Source organism: Tachypleus tridentatus, chromosome 10, assembly GCF_004210375.1.
Source record: "Tachypleus tridentatus isolate NWPU-2018 chromosome 10, ASM421037v1, whole genome shotgun sequence".
In the NCBI taxonomy this organism is placed as follows: domain Eukaryota; kingdom Metazoa; phylum Arthropoda; class Merostomata; order Xiphosura; family Limulidae; genus Tachypleus; species Tachypleus tridentatus.
Window position 1 is genome coordinate 66309034 of NC_134834.1, and position 19375 is coordinate 66328408.

A 19375-nucleotide genomic window follows, 5' to 3' on the forward strand; every position below is an offset into this window, starting at 1 on the left:
AGAGGATGGCCCATAATGAAAAGTAATAAACGTAAATACTATATAATGATAAAGGTACTTAATAATTGGCTTCTAAAAGGCTTGTAAATAGAAAAATTCTGAACCTTTGTAGTTTTCGTGTTCTTTTAATAATTTATACGAAGTTGTACAGCATAATCTTTTGTGTATGATTTTAAATGTTTCTGAGAGATAAGAATGTAACAAGTTATAAGTTGGGTTATTATTTATCTGTTACAGATTCACTCTTAACGACGGCAGCTTGGGAGGTATTCTGAATACGATGGCCACTTATTTTGTTTCAGCAGAAGCAATTCACGAGGTACCAGAAAACATCTCATTTCTGTACCATGTTTAACAAATTCGATCCGATTAATATTAATGAAATACGTATAGTAGCTTCATACATTATTTGAACACCTGATTTAAATAAACATCAATATAACCTTTTATTCCTTTATTATTGCTTTCTTATACTAAAATAATAATAAGTTGTTAAGTTCTAAAAACTTAATTAAGATTTATACTTAGGATTTCATTTGCTAGTAAGTATAGTTTTATTTGTGCTTTGCAGATGGAAGAATTCTTTAAGAAATACCCCGAAGCAGGAGCCAGTGAAAGGGCACGAAAACAGGCTCTTGAAACTGCCAATAATAATTTGAAGTGGATACAGAAATACAAATCAGTCGTTCAGAAGTGGCTTTTGAAGCCATGGCATAATTATCGACTTCCAAACCATATAAAACCCATTCACTATGACCTCTTGCTTCACCCAAACTTAACATCTAATACTTTCACAGGAGAGGTCACTATCTTAGTGCATGTTTCCAAGCCCACCAACTACTTCCTCACTCACTTGTATAAACTGAATGTTTCTGAATCTTCAGTGCGAAAGGAAACACACAATAGAGAAAAGCTGGAACTATTGAAAAGCTTCGAGTATAAACCAAACCAATTTTGGGTGGTCCTAACCAAAGACACTCTTCCCACAGGCAACTATTATCTGCATTTCAGGTTTAGTGGATCACTTTTAGGAGGTTTAATTGGTTTCTTCAAAAGTTTCTATGTCAATAGTAGAACAGGAGAAAGAAGGTATTTTTACTTATTTATTATATAAGAATTAACTATTATACTGTTGCAAGATAATTTATTTCGTGGTCTTAAAACTGCAATTTGCATAAGTTTTTGTTGGCTTTTAGTAAATGGTTGTAATTTAAACAGCATTTGAGAAATGTTAAGTTTAAGAAAAGTTCTTAATTTATGTGTAAATGCCAAACAAAACACACACGAGTAAGATCCATCTTCAATAGTTATTTACCAAATTATTTTCACTACCTTTCACTAACGTTATCTAGGCTAACTAGATTTATTTTCACTTATATATGAAAAAGAAATAAGGTTTTAATACTTAATTAGCACAGACAAGCAGTTACATTAGCACTTCTCCTAGTCCGTGAAAAATCAGAAGATTAACATATTTTATTTACACTACATGGCCAAAAGTATGTGGACACCCGACCATCACACCCATATGTGCTTGTTGAACATCCCATTCCAAAACCATGGGCATTAATATAGAGTTGTTCCTCCCCTTTGCTGCTATAACAGCCTCCACTTTTCTGGGAAGGCTTTTCACTAGATTTTGGAACATGGCTGCGGGGATTCGCTCCTATTCAGTCACAAGAGCATTAATGAGATTGGGTTCTGATGTTGAGCTATGAGGTCTATCTTGCAGTCAGCATTCCAATTCATCCCAAAAGTGTTCGATGGGGTTGAGGTAAGGGCTCTGTGCAGATCAGTCAAGTTCTTCCACACCAAACTCAGCAAACCATGTCTTTATGGATCTCGCTTTGTGCATGGGAGCATTGTTATGCTGAAACATAAAAGGGTCTTGCCCAAAGTGTTGTCACAAAGTTGGAAGCACACAATTCTCTAGAATGTCTTGTATGCTGTAGCATTATTATTTCCCTTCACTGGAACAAAGAGCCTAGCTCAAACCATGAAAAACAGCCCCAAACAATTATTCCTCTTCCATAAAACTGCAGTTGACAAAATGCATTCAGACAGGTAGCGTTCTTTTGGCATCCACCAAACCCAGATTCGTCCGCCAGACTACCAGATAGTGAAGTGTAATTTATCACTCCAGAGAACGCGTTTCCACAGCTCCAGAGTCCTATGGTGGTGTGCTTTACACCACTCTAGCTGAGCTTGGCATTGTGCACGGCGATTTTAGGTTTTTGTGCGGCTGTTTCACCATGGAAACCATGTGATGACGTTGCTTCCAGATGCAGTTTGGAAGCAGTTAATGAGTGTTGCAACTGCGGACAGACGATTTTTACGCGCTTCAGCATTTGGCGGTCTCGTTCTGTGAATATGTGTGGCCTATCACTTCGTGGCTGAGCTGTTGTTACTCCTAGACGTTTCCACTTCACAATAACAGCACTGACAGTTGAACGGAGCAGCTCTCGCAGGGCAGAAACTTGATAAACTGTGTTATTGGAAAGGTGGCATTCTATGACAGTGTCACGTTGAAAATCACTTAGTTTTTCAGTACGACCCATTCTACTGTCAATGTTTTTCTATGGAGTTTGTATGGCTGTATGCTTGATTTTATGCACCTGTTAGCAATGGGTGTGGCTGAAATAGCCGATCCCACTAATTAAAAGGGATGTTCACATACGTTTGGCCATGTAGTGTATTTCGACGTGTAAAATAGAGAGGTCATGTGATATTTCACGTAATTGCTTAAACGCTATAAATATAGACGAGTAGTCATACCAAGTTAATTACGGATGGCAATCAGTTGGAAAGAGAAAAAAAGGATATATATGAATTTCAGATATAAACGACCGTCTACCAGAAGATTCCTTAATAAAACGTTTCTTTGATTGTTTGTTCAAAGTCATTGTCCGTAGAGTGTATCAACAGTGATAATGGGAAGTGAACGTATTTCACACTAGAAAAACGTTCAGTCGCCAGCCGCTGATAGATGACCGAAAGAAAAGGAGATGAAGCTGTCGTTAAAATCAACAGATATCAGACTATGTTTCATTTGACTGTTTTCAACAATGGTCAGAATTCATCAGTTTGTAACTGTATAAGCGAGATGAATTTCCAAAAATAGTTCAACTAAAGGAAGCACAATTTTGATATTTTTAGACCGTAAACTGTTGGTAATAATGACATATGTTTTATGTTTCGTCAGTTACTTCTTAAGCAGTAAAAGTATGGGAATAACTAAGACGGGCACTCGAATCTGCCAGAGTTTTTACCGTGATGGAAAAGACAATAATGTAATGTCCCATCACACTCAACTTGTTCAAAATTCGTTCAAGAACAATTGAAAGTAGCGTAAGTCATATTAATTGTTTGATACAATAAATGAATTTCAATCAGAGTGAAAATGTTTGAGATGAACGCGAGTTCCACATTTATCATTGTCGAATTATGTTCCTGAAGAATAGACTAAAATACAGCTTATGTCACGCCTAATACATGCTGATATTACGTAGGAAGGTGGTCGAACTCGAAATCAGGTGATGGGACTAATAAAGTGGCTGTTTGTTTGTTTGTTTTGAATTTCGCGCAAAGCTACTCGAGGGCTATCTGCGCTAAACTGGCTGTCAGTGCATTCTCTGGTGTTCAGTACAAAAGTCGCAAAGTATCCGCACAATTTAGTATTAAACGAAGAATAAACTGAACACAGACAGTAAAGTAAAACAATAACACAGTAGCTTTAAACAAAAATTATTTATCAACCAGATAATCATTGTTTTGTTAATTAAACGGCCGGCTTCTTTAATTTGTTAAAATAAATAGCAGCTAAGTACAAAACTATGGAAATATTCGACTTGTATGTTTAGTGTGCTTTGTATTTCGCGCAAAGCTACTCAAGGGCTATCTGCGCTCGCCGTCCCTAATTTAGCAGTGTAACACTAGAGGGAAGGCAGCTAGTCATTACTACCCACCGCCAACTCTTGGGTTACTCTTTTACCAACGAATAGCGAGGTTGACCGTCACAAAGGGTGAACATGTTTGGTGTTACAGGGACTCGAACCCGCGACCCTCAGATTACGAGCCGAGTGCTTTATCCACCTGGCCATGCCGGGTTCGACTTGTATGTAAGTCAGGTGTAACATACGTCTATAGGTGACATACGTTTTTCCAGTATTTTCTACATGTAATCTTACGCCAAACCAAATGTTGATTGGTTGGTTGGCGTTTTTTAGTGCCAAAGAACCGGTAAAAACGTGAAAGTAAAATTCTACAAAATGTAAAAATAAATCAAGTTGAAAACTAAATAATGTATAAAAGTCAGATTTAAATAGAATTAAAAAGGCTAACGGCTCATAAAAAGTTTTAAATGTGGAAAACCTGTTGAAAAGACGTTTAAATGGTGCCGCCGCCACTCACTTTGTAAATACGGCACTAAAATACCCATAAAGAAAGGAATATAAATTCTTTCTCGTTTATTTGTCAGAAGTTCAACTCATCATTAACAGTTGGATCCATCTACAACTATACAACTTTCCTTGGGACTTCTCGTCCTACCTACGCATTTGGAAAACTTTACATAGCCTGCTCCACAAAATTAAGCTGCAAGTGAATCACATAAATCTAGAGACGAGTTCAGAATATCAGACAAACAAGTTGTTATATAAATATCTAAATCTTACTCGATACTGAGTCAATGGAAAGTAAGGTTCGCAACTCCATTTCAGTTGACAGTTTTTTCAACCAAACTAGAAAACAATAAAATGATTATCAAATAATGTACTTTACATACATGATATCATAAAATACATCTTGGTAGTTTGGAAATCAACAAATATCACTTATTTGCAGTCAATAATTTTTAATTTAATGCTTAATTAAGCCACTAGTGTTTTAACTCTTCTTAACTGTTTCCTTGAACATTGGCAGGTTTACCTGCTTTACTTTATCACTGAGTGGGTTCCACAGTGCCAACTGCCAAAATATGACCGAAATTTTCTAAGGAGTTCATTTTCTTCTCAAAGTCTTTGAACACACGCTTCCTCGAGTTACGTCTTCATGGAGATGATTTGGCGCACCTTATGACGCAACATGTAATTTCACACTTCGTTACATCACAGACACTGGGCGTTGTCATAAATGCTCCAGACTTGTGTATTCTCGAGAATGCGACGGATGTCCTCGGGCTAAACATGTAATGGGACGATTCGGCGCGTGGTTCAGCCCTCCATCATGTTAACATGACATATTGCTTTTACACTATATTTTCACATTCCATAGTATTCTTAGCCTCCACATACGGTTTCAGATTCTTCTCAGTTTGTCTTGCTAACTATGAAGGCTCCACAAGCACGATGGCTTGATGGCTTCTGTCTCTTCTGGCTGCAGGAATTCACAACAGAAGCATCAGTAAAACCAAAATCAAGATACAGAAGTATGAAAACGTCTGACATTGGTATCCTACAAGTTCCTAGGCTACATACCAAACCAATGTTCTACATGGAATTGGTATCCTACAAGTTCCTAGGCTACATACCAAACCAATGTTCTACATGGAATTGGTATCCTACAAGTTCCTAGGTTACATACCAAACCAATGTTCTACATGGAATTGGTATCCAACAAGTTCCTAAGCTACATACCAAACAATGTTCTACATGGAATCCTAACCCTAGTCAATCGTACAGCATAGAACGTGGTAGGTATTTCGGTTTAAAATTATCTGACCTTGAGTTGAAGATCAGGGGCAAATATAACCGGTGATACTCAGAAATCTTCCTTTTCTTTTTCCCATACGCGATTTAAGCGCTTTGATGGGCTTAATGTTAAAAATTATAATAAGAGATATTGGACACCGGGGAATAGATAAAGGTTTACTCGGGCGAGCAAGCGAACGCGAAAAATTCCTAAAAATCCAAGGATAGGTTTTCACCACAAGATCACAAAATCAATCGTACAAGAGTCTGTATTGTCTTTTAAATAAGCTGATTTCCAAAAATTCAATGTAGAAACACGCATGCATGCGCGATAGCTTAAGGCTCAAGGATAAAGGCCGCATTATGTGTCTTTTATCTGTGTGAAAGAATTAAAACATGTTCAGGACTATTGGACATCTAGTCAACATGAACATTTTAAGTGTACGTAGAAACTGTGTGAAAAATGTAAACATATGATTCGAATATACCCGAATAAACAAATGTGCACTAGTTATAGAAGGATAAGCTTCATGACTATTGTAGTCGAAGTACTATTAAGAACAATTGGTGAAAAATATTAAATAAGTAAACAAGTTCTTTTGATGGTAAGTTTGCACTACTTATTATATCCATGTACTGAATCGAATAAAGTTGTAAAGCTGTATTATGAATACATACATATACCATTTTCGACATTCGATAACAGTGAAATCAATTTGTAAAAAAATTCAACAAATTCTCAGTACGTTATAAAATATATTCTAGCTTCTTTAAGTGTTTTATATCTCATAAATGATTTACCACTAAAACTTGTGCGTTGGTTTCTCTGTGTAGATTTCTGGCTACCTCACAGTTCCAGTCAACCTACGCTAGACGAGCTTTCCCGGCTTTTGATGAACCCAACATTAAGTCTCGTTTTAAAGTAACGTTGATTCACGAACCTGATTATATCGCACTTTCTAACATGCCCGCTGAGGTACATTTTGACACTCTTTCTAGTATTAGGTACAATTATAAAATTTCAATAGATAACATATAGTAATAAAATAAGATGCTTGGTTGTGAACATAGTATGAATTATATATTTAATTATTTGTATTCACTTATTTTACGAACTGCTTATTGTTAATGAAAACAAAAGTATTAGTATAAGAAATGTCTAAATACTTTCATGGAATGTGTTGTTTAAAGATGTCTACCCCATCAGTTGGGTTTAGAGCTGAGGTTGTCTTAATAATCTTGTAGTTATATTTCTTGTATTTATATGTAGACGTAAGTAGAAAGCCAAACGTACTTAAGCATTTCTTATATATGAAGTAGTAAAAATATATCACTTTAACACAATTCACGCTAAAACCGTTTCTTGCACTAACAATCATACAAAACTCAATTCTTTGGTAGTCTTTGTTAATAACTTAAAGGAAAAGTGTTGAAGATACCTGTGGTACTTGAAGAAGAGCGTTGCTCAAACTGTTGTATGAACGATAGCATATATATATTTGTAGTTAACTTATTGGTGGTTTGACCTTCAAAATTTTTCTTTTATCTCTTTCAACAACCACTACACTATTTTGTGATTAACTTAAATGGGGTCATGAGAGGCGATACATACGGAACTTCACAATGCAGTAATCTGTATTATTATAAACACGTAGACAGAGTATTAAGGGCTGATGCATACAAAACAAGACGGTGTGGCAGTAGCCTTTGTTTCTTAGTCAGCTGATACTACAGAAATATTCTACATGGTGATAGTGTACTGAGAATTAATGGCACCAAACACCAAGTCTGACTATACTAAACACCTGGTTCTAATCGTTATTCAATGTAAAATATGCCAAGAAAGTAGAAAACTAAAATATCAAAACATTTAATTTATTTTATTGCAAACAAAAAAATAAAGATAAGAATTAAACAGAATTGAAAAGTGTGATGGTCCCTAAAAATCTGGTCCCTGGAATCAAGATTGGATGTACGAGAAGAAACTATTTGATTAACGAAACCAAACAAAACAAGCATTAACCATCCCAAGCAAAACTTTATAGAGGAAGTTGGTAAATATAAAAGGCAAAAAATTAGACAGCACCCTGGCACTTTTTCCAGTCTTGTAAAAAGGGATGACACCATACTATGCTTCAATCCTCCTCTTGAAGCAGCCAGAAGAAGAGTAAGAGAGGCAGGATCATGATGACACATTTTACAGTGTATGTCTTCTAGCCCTACGGATGTATTGCAAGTTTAATGTTGTGCACCTTTAAGTTGTAAGTTGAGTTCCTCCAAAGCAAATGGTGGATTATAATGATAGAAGCTATTAGCTTGGAAAGATGTGATATTTTGTGTAGTGAGTTGATGACCACGAAGGCTGGGGAAAAAGTAGCTGTTTCTAAATGGTGGAAAATCGTCAAATCTGTTGACAAAACCTTGTAAATAAGCAACCTCTTGGCCGATAGAATATAAGATTGAAGACAAATGGGAAATAAATTTCCCATTCATCTTTCAAATGTTATCTCAACCTTAGAACTGTGGTATCACAGGCTTTTTTGAGCTTTTCTTTTATATATTGGTAGGCAACCATGAATAAACAAAGCATGGCAGATCTAAAGACGTTTTAGGGATCATACAAACAGCTGTCTGCCTGGATAGTATGATCAGTTCCTGCTTCTTTGCAGACATTAATAAAAAAGAGTTTAACAACAACAGAAACAACAATTGAGAGAGTGGTGAATAAGAAAAAATTAGCCTGTTCCAGCTTCTGTTGTAGAACATGAACCAGATGGTATCAGTTACAACCTATTTCCCTGAAGGTGATGGAGAACCGATCACAACACCAGGATCATTGTTCACCTTTTAAGAAAAACAAGGAAATTGAAGGGGAACAAATATATAGGTCAATTGAAGTTAAATAATTATTTGGGGTGTGAAAAGATGATTCAGTATGGAAAAGATATAAGATTTTATCCGAAAGTATAAACTTTAAAGACCAACCTCTACATGAATATTAACACCAACCCACCATTGGTTGTGTGAATTACAGCCTTAAATTATAAATAATGGAGAAGACAACTGTTTAACAAAGTTATCAAGGTCTGGTTAGTCAAAATTCTCTTCTGGCAGTAGGTAAATGAAACAAAATGATATTTATGTCTTTATTTAGAAAACTTTGGGGTCCATAAAGAAAAGAAAGATATTCATTACCTACTGACCCTACCCACCATGAAGCCCTACAAGGGTACGTATGTTCCAAAGTGTCAAACTCGGAAGTTATAGCTACGCCAGGGTATCGTGGGTACAATATCCAAACACCAGAATGAGAAATAATGTTCACATCACCCGTTAGGGACGTCCGATACTGGCATACAGTTGACCATAGTCAAATAGAACCAGCCAAATAATCCTAGGGAACACCCCAAGATCACTTGTCTGAAGGAGTTCAAGATCAAAGTGGTGGTATTTGGTAAAGTGTCACTATTGTCACTATACCACTACGATTACAGCCAGGCACACAAACACCTGAGTGAATTTTAGGATTTCTAAATAAACAAAACATACAAAGCCTTCTCAAGAAAGTCCCCTCATTGTACAGGATTGGTTTGGTTTAGTTTGAATTTCGCGCAAAGCTACATGAGGGCTATCTGCGCCAGCCGTCCCTAATGAAGTAGTGTAAGACTAGAAGGAAGGCAGCTAGTCATCACCACCCATCGCCAACTCTTTTATCAAAGAATAGTGGGATTGACCGTCACATTATAACGCTCCCAAGGCTGAAAGGTCGAGCATGTTTGGTGCGACCGGGATTCGAGCCCGCCACCCTCATATTACGAGTCGAGTGCTTTAACCACCTGGCCATGCTGGGCTTTGCTGTATAAGAACTAAAGTATAGTGGTTAGACTATGTAATAGTTTATATTATCGTCTAAGATGGTCTGCTGTCAACCGATATTGTTTGAAACACCAATTCTAGCTGGTCTTATCTATATCAATGTTTATGTTACGTACATGTTGACTATTTAAATATTATTTCTTTGTTATATCTTATTGTAATGGCACTTTATATTTTATTTTCATTAGCATAAACATGTTTGAATGTGAATGTTGTTGTTGTTTTTTAATTTCGCGCGATGCAACAAAAGAGATATCTATTGACCGAATATTATAACGCTCTCATGGCTGAAAGGGCGAGAATATTTTGGTGTAATGGGGATTCGAACCTCTCCCCTTCAGCTTACGACTCGATCGTCCTAACCACTTGGCCATGCTGGGTCAAGAATATGAAGGTTCAATGTTATATAATTTAATACCGAAAATTTCATTTCATTTCCACGTGTGTTGCTTGTTTGAACTTAAACATAATGGGTTATCTTTACTCTGACCACCACTTGTATAAAAACCCGCTGTGCCACTAGGGGGCCACAATGTGTACACTTTCGTACATGTTTGTATGTGAGAGAATGTAGTTTTATACACGTTTTATGCTAATGTTATAATGAAATTTATTTGAACAATATTCATGTAAATTAAACAGTGAAAGTTTGATGTAATGTTCAATTAATTTAAACAGTATTTATGTAAAGTAAATGGCGAAAGTTTGATGTAATGTTTATTTGTATTTCATTTTTATGTGAAAAATCATTTAATTTTTGTATTATGTAAAATCATATTTAAGTTATACAAAATTCCATTTTTGAGTAAAATCAAAATCAAACTTCTTAGATCGCGATTTGTGTTCCGTTAGGAAAATGTCTTCCAGAGAATTTTAATTTAGAATAATAGAAATTTTCTCATGTAGGATCTCTTAAAATTATAAGTAAAACTAGAAATATTTGTGAAAAATATTTTATGTTTAAGGATTTGTAAGCCCCTTTATCGCACAGTAGAAAATATTATGATAAATTATCCAATTAAACGTTTATTTTACACTTCCTGGAATTTAACTTAATATATTTTCAAAACGTATAGAATTTTGTTGCAGGCTACAATTAGGACTGAACACGAAACTGATTATTAGTGACTTATTTAATACTAATTCCAAATTCCTTTTTGGTACTGTGTTGTATTATACTTTACGTCAAAGCGTATGATTTTGAGGAAAACAAACCGTTCTGTTGATTTTGAAAGGCAGATAGGATTACACCACTTGTTGAAGTTAGTTAAAAACGATGTTTTGAATGCAATCAGGTCCTGAAAAGTTTCCCATAGTTGTTAATCCATAATAATAGGTGGATGAATTTCACTAGTTATCTCCCATACCCCTTCTTAGACTTCTTTAAAATAAGATTTTGTGAGAAATATTACGTAACAACAAACAAATTAAATATTCGTTTTTTCTCGTTGGTCTCTTTGATCTACCCATTTAAAGGAATAAGCAAAGAAAATAAGAAAGACTAGTACATAATGAAGTGAAGAAACCTTTCATGAGAAACTACTTAAAAATAAAGGAAAGAAGGGACTGTATAGACAAAATATTCCCGGTCGGGCCAAACATGCTCGCCCTCCCAGCCGTGGGGGCGTTATAATGTGACGGTCAATCCCACTATTCGTTGGTAAAAGAGTAGCCCAACAGTTGGCGGTGGGTGGTGATGACTAGCTGCCTTTCCTCTAGTCTTACACTGCTAAATTAGGGACGGCTAGCAGAGATAGCCCTCGAGTAGCTTTGTGCGAAATTCCAAAACAAACAAACAAACAAACAAACAAACAAGATAAAATATACGTGGTTTTTTCAAATACTTGAAATGATGCAGTCTGATAGGCATACTGAACATTGTTAAAACTGAAATACCATATTTAAGTCGGATATGTTGAATATTCAACTTTACAGACTGCGACTAAGTCTTTTTTGTGTGCACATATATTTACATATGTATGTATGTGTGTGTGTGTGTTTGTATCCTTTATGACTATAGCTAACTAGTCAGAAACGAAATGTCATCAAATTTAGAGACAAAACGAAACAATTTTGTTTTATTGCTGTTTAGATACTTTATCACATTTTCCAAATCGTGAGAGTGTAGTTTAAGCTTATTTTGATTTCATACTTGGAATCCTTTTTATTCTGAATAAATGTGCAAAAAATCTTGCTTCTATTTATCCCACAATATATAATATATTTACCTACTATTAACAGAAGGCTTAATAATTGTTAATCTTATTTCCCATCCTTTCAACTACTTATGAAACAAGAGTTTTAAACTTACAATTTTTGTTTACTTTAACCCCCTTTCTTAATAAAGTATTACGTTGTCTCATGATTATTGGACCTGAAAGTATTTCTTCTTTCTAGAACACAGAAATGACGACCAATGGACTAAGAAAGACCCAATTTAAAACTACCATAGACATGCCAACGTACCTGTTATGCGTAACTGTTTGTGACTTCAAAAGCAAAAGGACCATCACGCCTGGAGGTACAGAGGTATGAATGATTTTTATGTTCCTATTTTTAGAGTCAAAGGCCGAATGAAAACAGGAAATAAGTTATGAAACGTATGAGTTGAAGGAAACTAACCTTCGACGTAATTAAAAATATTATCTTGGTTTCAGTTTCGAAATTTAAAAGGTAATATCACTCTTTGTGTAGAGCTCGATGTATTTGAAACGATTGTTTGCAAACTGTAAAATAAGCGATTATATTCACAAATATATGTACAATACTGACAGTGAAAAGTGATTTTTCAGGAAAATAAGTGTGCATTTTCATTGTGATTGATGTTGGTGACATACGTTTTAGCATTTAAAATGTTTAAGTCATTTCAGAATATTGAACGAGTGACAGAAAAACTTCAGTTGGCATATACTAATTGCTTTCACTTGTTTGTTGTTGTCATACAGTACCCAGTCAGACACAAAAAAACAACAACACAAAAACAAAGCAATTAATGTTCGTGTTTAGCAACATACCGATCCAGTATCCAGTCAGCTTTAGAAAAAAAAAGTCAATATTCCCCATGTTTAGCAACATTCCCATGCAGTATCCACTCAGGTACAGAGAAGAAAACAATTAATAATGTTCATGTTTAGCAATTTACCCCTACAGTTTCCAGGGAGCTACAAAAAAAAAACAACACCACCATAATATTCTTTATGTTTCGCATCTAACCCATACAATATCCGATCATGTACAGAAAAAAATCAGTGTCATGTTTAGCAGCATGTCCACACAGTATTCAGTCAGACACAGAAAAACAATCAGTAATCGTTATATTTAGCAGCGAAAAGCCCATATAGTAGCCAGTAGGTTACAGAAAAACAATCAGCGATCCTCGTGTTTTGCAACACAACACGTTCGTACAATACTTGGTTAGGTAATGAAAAACATCCAGTGATCACCTTGTTTAATAACATGCTTACTTTATAGCTAGCAATATTAGCAAAAGTTGAAAGTATAACTGTTTGATTTGTAGATCAATAGTAGATCAAATTGAGTATTGTAATTAGAATGATTTTGATTACCCTGATTTTTCTTTACTGTATTTAACACAAAGCTATTGGCTGGTTACACTGTAAGTGATAATTGTTACTAATTAGACATTTGTTTTATATTTCAGTTTGGTGTGTATGCTGCGCCTGATAGATATCAGTACTTGGATTATGCCCTCGAAGCGGGAGTCAAAATCCTTAATTATTTTGAGAAGTATTTTAATATATCCTATCCACTACCCAAAATTGGTAAGTTTTAAGGATCTTTATAGAACCATTAGTGGAGTACTTGTTACAATGTATATTTTATTTTGTGTGTGTACTCATGAACATTGTTTTTGTCAAAGATGTTGAAAATGCCCAAAAACTAAATATTGAGGACAGAGAAAGTGCTGGCTTTAAAATAGTTAATCAACATTTTGTAGTAATGTTCTTAAGTAATTTTTAAAATATCGTTCATCTCAAGGTTAGGGAATGCATCAGTAGAGAGAAGCATTTATGATTTGTACGTATCACACGTGGAATTGATTTCACTTATTATTAGAACAAGGGAAGTTTTACATACAGCCAATCGTCTCACCTACTTTAAGAGATGAAAACAACAATATTACATTAGTGTTGAACGAGATGCTCAAAATTATCCATTTTCAAAACACAACATTACTATATTGTGATAAAAAATATTAACATACGTGTGCACACGCACACAACACAAACACAGACATTTTGAATTAAGATCAAATTTCTTATGCGTAGAATTTACACCAATTTGCAAACTAAACTAAAATAAAAACTGTTGTTTACGTATTATCCTAATCATAAAAGGAGAAAAAAGTGGGATATTTTGGTGGTTTTAGAACACGAAGATGTGTAGCAGTGATGTTGTTAAAGAGATGTTCGACATATACTTCTTGCTGTTGGTTACGACTTAAGCAACAGTTAAACAGCATAGTAAATCAAAACTTTTGAGATAACCTGTTTAAGTCATATTGCTTTTTTCATTGAACTTAGCCGATAAATCTGTGACTCCGAATTTGCTTAACAAACTTCGTATAATTTTGTTTAACTAAATTTAGCTTGACGGTGGCTCAGCGGTAAATATGAGAGCTAATAAGACTAAACATCGAATTTCGATACTCACGATGGATACAGTACAGATATACCCTTGTGTATCTTTGTATTTAACATTGGATTTTGTCTTCTGCGCAAATCTGTTTGTACTCGCTTGTTACCCATCTAGATTTAAATAAAAGCCCTCAAATATTCTTATAACGAATAGCAACTCAAAAATATATAATCTTGTGTTGATCAAAAGTTTAGTGTTTGAGTGTAAAGAAAAACTAAACCTCATAGTTGTCCACGATTACTAGTGAGGGTTGGAATTTCCCCAAACTTGTATAACTCAAACTGGCAAACCAAATGATAGATTGCAGCTCAGATTGATTTTTGTGCAAATTATGTTTTTTCCAAAATGTTTGTTGCACACAAAAACAACAGAAAAAAATGTATGGAATCCAATGATTCTTATTTATATATAATATTAATTAATTATTTAAATATAATATACTCTTCACAAAAAGAAACGCAAAATGGATATTTTTGTTATTTTAAAGAGAAATATATGTAATAACGTTACAAGCTCAGAATTGATGTTACACGTGTTAAGGCACTGATTCTCAGACTAAAATGACAATAAAAGTTGTGCACTTTGAAAACAGAGGAAAACATCGTATTTTTCGCCAAAACGCAAGCGTGTCCAATAAATTCGTTTGAGAGATCTGCATGTTCTGCAAGTGCAACATGTGCAAAATCCTTATAAAAGTGACGGGTTTTCGGTTTCAATAGCTCAATGTTAAGCCACCGACACGCAATACAGTTACGCCAAGACTAACAGAAGCACAACGCAACAACGCCATTGGTCGCTTGGAAGCAGCCGAATCTCGATCAAATGTTGCCAGAGCTGTGAATTTCCACCCAAGCACCATCACAAGGCTATGGAATTGTTATTAACAACATGGATCAACTCGTGACCGTCCACGATCTGGCAGACCTCGTGTGACTACGCTCACACAAGATCGCAACATCCGGTTACGTCACCTTCGGGATAGGACCACCACTGCGACGTCTACTGCCTCAACTATACCAGGGCTGCGTTGGATTTCCGATCAGACCGTTCGCAACCGTCGACGAGATTTTTAGGCCCCATGTGCAACCCATCATGGTGAACGTCAACGACGTTTTTCAACATGACAACGCCCGTCTTCACACAGCCCCACTCACCACTGTCTTCTTGAGACACCACAACACCAACGTTATTCCCTGGCCCTCCAGATCACCAGATTTAAACCATCGAACATCTTTGGGACGAGTTGGACCGACGTCTGCGACGGCGACAACCGTAACCGCAGACTCTACCTCAGCTTACAGCAGCTTTGCAGACTGAGTGGACAGCCATTCCACAGGATGTGATTCGTCATCTTATCGCTTCCATGGGCAGGAGATGCCAAGCAGTTATTGATGCTCACGGGGGGCATACTCGTTATTGACGTTGTGTGACGTTAAACTTTACCTAGTGAGCGTGGACTTCGCCTTTGCAGACTTTGGATGTTTAGCAGTGAATGTGCAAAGTTTCACACATGTCATACAGAACTACCCGGAATAAACTTGTTAACAATTTGTCTTATATTTTGCCTTTTGCGTTTCTTTTTTTGAAGAGTATATCTTAGTTATCCGTTCACAGGAAGGATTATAATAAGAATTTGCTTTATGATCACTTCTGCATTTTTCCATCAATCTTACTTTCAACGAGTTTTTCATTACACAATATTAAATCTTTGTCACAACACCCCAGTGCTATTTCACCTATTTATCGGTATAACAGGCTTATGTTTATATGTTCCATTTTGTCACAAGTTATCTGTTCTCCATCTGGTACGAGATAATTGTTGAAAGCTTAAAATTTGATTCAAATTGTTAAAATGCTGTTTTAAATATTCCCAAATAAATTTCTTTTTTACTGTAAAATTCTATATATGATTTTGGAGAAAGAGATGTAAAGGTATTGATGTAACTATGAACAAATGAATTAATATATAAAAAAACATAATCAAGTTATCAGTTAGCAAATATAAATGTATAGTTTTATTTAAATTGTATGAAACAAATATTCGATCTAACACTTGAAATAACATATTTGGAAGTGGTAATCCTCTAACAATAATAAAGAAACCTTTTTAATTGTTTTAAGGAGCACATGAAACCAGACAGTAATGAAATCATGATTTTTCTATGACAGACATGATAGCTCTTCCTGACATCAGCGGTGCTATGGAGAATTGGGGATTAATAACTTTCAATGAGAAGTACCTCCTGTATCGTCCGCAAGAGTGCTCTTCACACGACCAGTTACGAATTGTTGGGTTTATCGCACATGAATTAGCACACATGGTAGGACCTAACATAAGTCTACTTATTTAAGCTCTGTAAAAACACAACGTATTGCTTCTTTCCTATCCTTTATATAAATTATATTCTTAACAGCAGATTTTGGGGAATAATCATATTAACACTTAGGTGTTAAACGTTATATGGACAATATTCTATTTGATGGGTCACAGTACATTCCAAATGAAGTTCTTTTTATAATTTATATGTCATAAAAAATGGATTGCAATCCAAATTAAAGATATAATAAACTTTGTTTGTCTTTAATATTTGATTCTCTTTCACTGTGTGTCTCATTGTAATCATTTATGTGTCTTTAATTGTCTGTGTCTGTTTCAAACTATTGTATATATATATATATATATTCTTATTCAGAAATATCTCCATTTATCTGTAGTTAATCAAATATCATTGTGTACTGAAATTTTTATTATCTGGTCAGCAGTAATAACATACATATTTATAAAACTACAATCTTTTCAGTGGTTTGGTAACCTAGTAACTATGGAATGGTGGACAGACCTGTGGTTAAATGAAGGATTTGCTAGTTATATTGAATATAAAGGAACTGATAGTGCCAGGCCAAGCTGGAATATTGTAAGTTTGTACACCACGTGTCTTTTATATCAGCTCTGTAAAACATTCCTGTACATCATGTGCTTTTCATGCCAGCTTGTAAACTACTCCTGTACATCATGTGCTTTTCACGTTGTCATCTTTGATAAACACTCCTGTACATCATGTGTCTTTCATGCCAGCTCTTTAAAACACTCATGCATGTTATAGTTTTAAAAATTGATTAGAAAAAGTTAAGGTTTATAAATAAATAATAGTTTAGCTGTAACTTGCATTCACAAATAAAATTGTTGAAAGTTTGTTTAAAAACCAGAAACCATTGCATATTCTGCTTAATTAAAGAAAATTTAATATAAGATAAGTATTATGGAGTTATTTTGACAACGATTTACAATATAATACAATAGACTACTGTTCTCCATACGTTATTATGTTTTTATCATGCTTTAGATCTAACCTGGTTTTCAATTTTCACGTGAAATGGGATGTTAGTTCATTTTCATTAATAATTTTAAAATTCTGGATATACTTGTATATATTCTCTAAAAACTTTATTAATATAAACAAATATTTTAATACTTATTGGTATATATCCAAATTTGCAGGAGGATCAATTTTTGTTAGAAGATATTCATCCAATATTGGAAACTGATGCAATAATTACTTCTCACCCTATTGTTCAAACTGTGAACCATCCTGACGAGATATCAGGGCTCTTTGATGCAATCTCGTACAGCAAGGTAAGGCAAACAATACTTTTGATAGTTAAATATATAATTATAAAGGTTTAATCACCAATTTTTGTTATAAACATGACTAAATGTGTGTGTTTTTCTTATAGCAAAGCCATATCAAGCTATCTGCTGAGGCCACCCAGGAGAATCGAACCCCTGATTTTATCGTTATAAATCCGTAGACTTACCGCTGTACTAGAAGAAACATAACTAAATGATAGCATTGCAATAATACAGGCTTAATGTATAAAAAATTCTAGTCCTTGTTTAAATCATCTATGCATTTGATTGAATTCAATATTTTATTATAACTTTCGTACGTTGTTGTAGTTTAAAATGGTTGTCACTAGACTAAAAACAAAATTTTAAATATATATATAGAAAAATTAAATAGCTAAACTAAACTAAAAACAACATTTTAAATATATATAGAGAAATATTAAATAACTAAGGTTGTTGGTAGGTTCTTTAAGTGTTACATCCTTACATAATGTTGAAATTATGCATATTTAAATCTAAAATATACATAGATGATGGAGTTTACAATATACATTTCAATTGTTAACCCACGTCAAGTATAACAAGAAAACAGACAATGTTTATAACATCCAAGTTTTATGTATGGTTAGGCGTAAGAATTTCGAAAAATTTTCAGCGAAAGTTGAACTAGTTACTTTTTGCTTTTCTTTAGGGTGCAGCAGTGCTTCGAATGTTAGAATTTATCATGGGATCAGAAGATTTTAAGAAAGGTGTCTCGGTGAGTTGCATACAACATATTGATAAATTATCTTAGATTGGTACTGTTTTAAGTTAACATGTATTATAGAAAACTCAAGCAAGACTAAACAAGCAGATATTTTTATTGTTAACGTACTATCAGTGAGAAATTCAGAGAACATACAATTTGAATAAAGCTTTCCATCTTTCTGGCTCTTTTCACTACATTAAAAATGAATATAAAGAAGAATGTATTCCCAGAGCATGTTAAACCTTTGTAGAGAAGCTTAAAAGGAATGAACGTGACCTCGGCTGTATTGTAATTTTTTTTTGCATTGTTTCTTGCAGAGTTACCTTCTTAAACATAAATTAGGAAACGCAGAAACAGAGGAACTATGGACTGAATTATCGATGGCATCTTCTAAGGTTTGTAATTTTTATTATGCTACGAAAATGGTCCAATATCTGAATAGATATTGTAATGTAATGTTGAGTGCTTACACTAGTTACACAAATGTATGTATTATATTGTTGAAAAATATACTGTATACTAGATTTAGCTTTCTTTAAACATGGTTTATTGGTTGAATTCCATGGAGCAAGTCAGCATGCTATCTGTGCCAAGGAATCGTTATAAAGTAAAGAGAAAATAAACTAAAAACTAAACCATGGCCATAAAACAGGCGAAAAAAGAAAATACAATGAAAGAGGCCAGATGCCAGTTCAAAGGTAAAAACTATATCAACTTCGACAATGTCACTGTCACCAATGATACTATCCAACTTCAGGGATAAACCCCGTTATAAAA

At 34.5% G+C, this 19375-nt stretch overlaps 1 protein-coding gene across 5 annotated transcripts in view; it reads left to right on the forward strand.

Annotated features, from left to right (window-relative positions):
• LOC143229476 (uncharacterized) overlaps positions 1-19375 on the forward strand; it is a 449330-nt gene that overhangs the window by 70086 nt on the left and 359869 nt on the right. For all 5 annotated transcript variants that reach the window (XR_013015900.1, XM_076461844.1, XM_076461843.1 and 2 more), the window contains 10 exons: positions 238-319; positions 572-1089; positions 6522-6663; positions 11961-12092; positions 13225-13345; positions 16392-16543; positions 17024-17137; positions 17722-17856; positions 18542-18607; positions 18916-18993. Coding sequence is in view for 4 of the 5 variants with exons in the window: in XM_076461844.1 (XP_076317959.1) it covers positions 238-319; positions 572-1089; positions 6522-6663; positions 11961-12092; positions 13225-13345; positions 16392-16543; positions 17024-17137; positions 17722-17856; positions 18542-18607; positions 18916-18993 (1540 nt within the window). In the remaining variant the exon portion in view is untranslated. The remainder of the gene's footprint in view (positions 1-237; positions 320-571; positions 1090-6521; positions 6664-11960; positions 12093-13224; positions 13346-16391; positions 16544-17023; positions 17138-17721; positions 17857-18541; positions 18608-18915; positions 18994-19375) is intronic.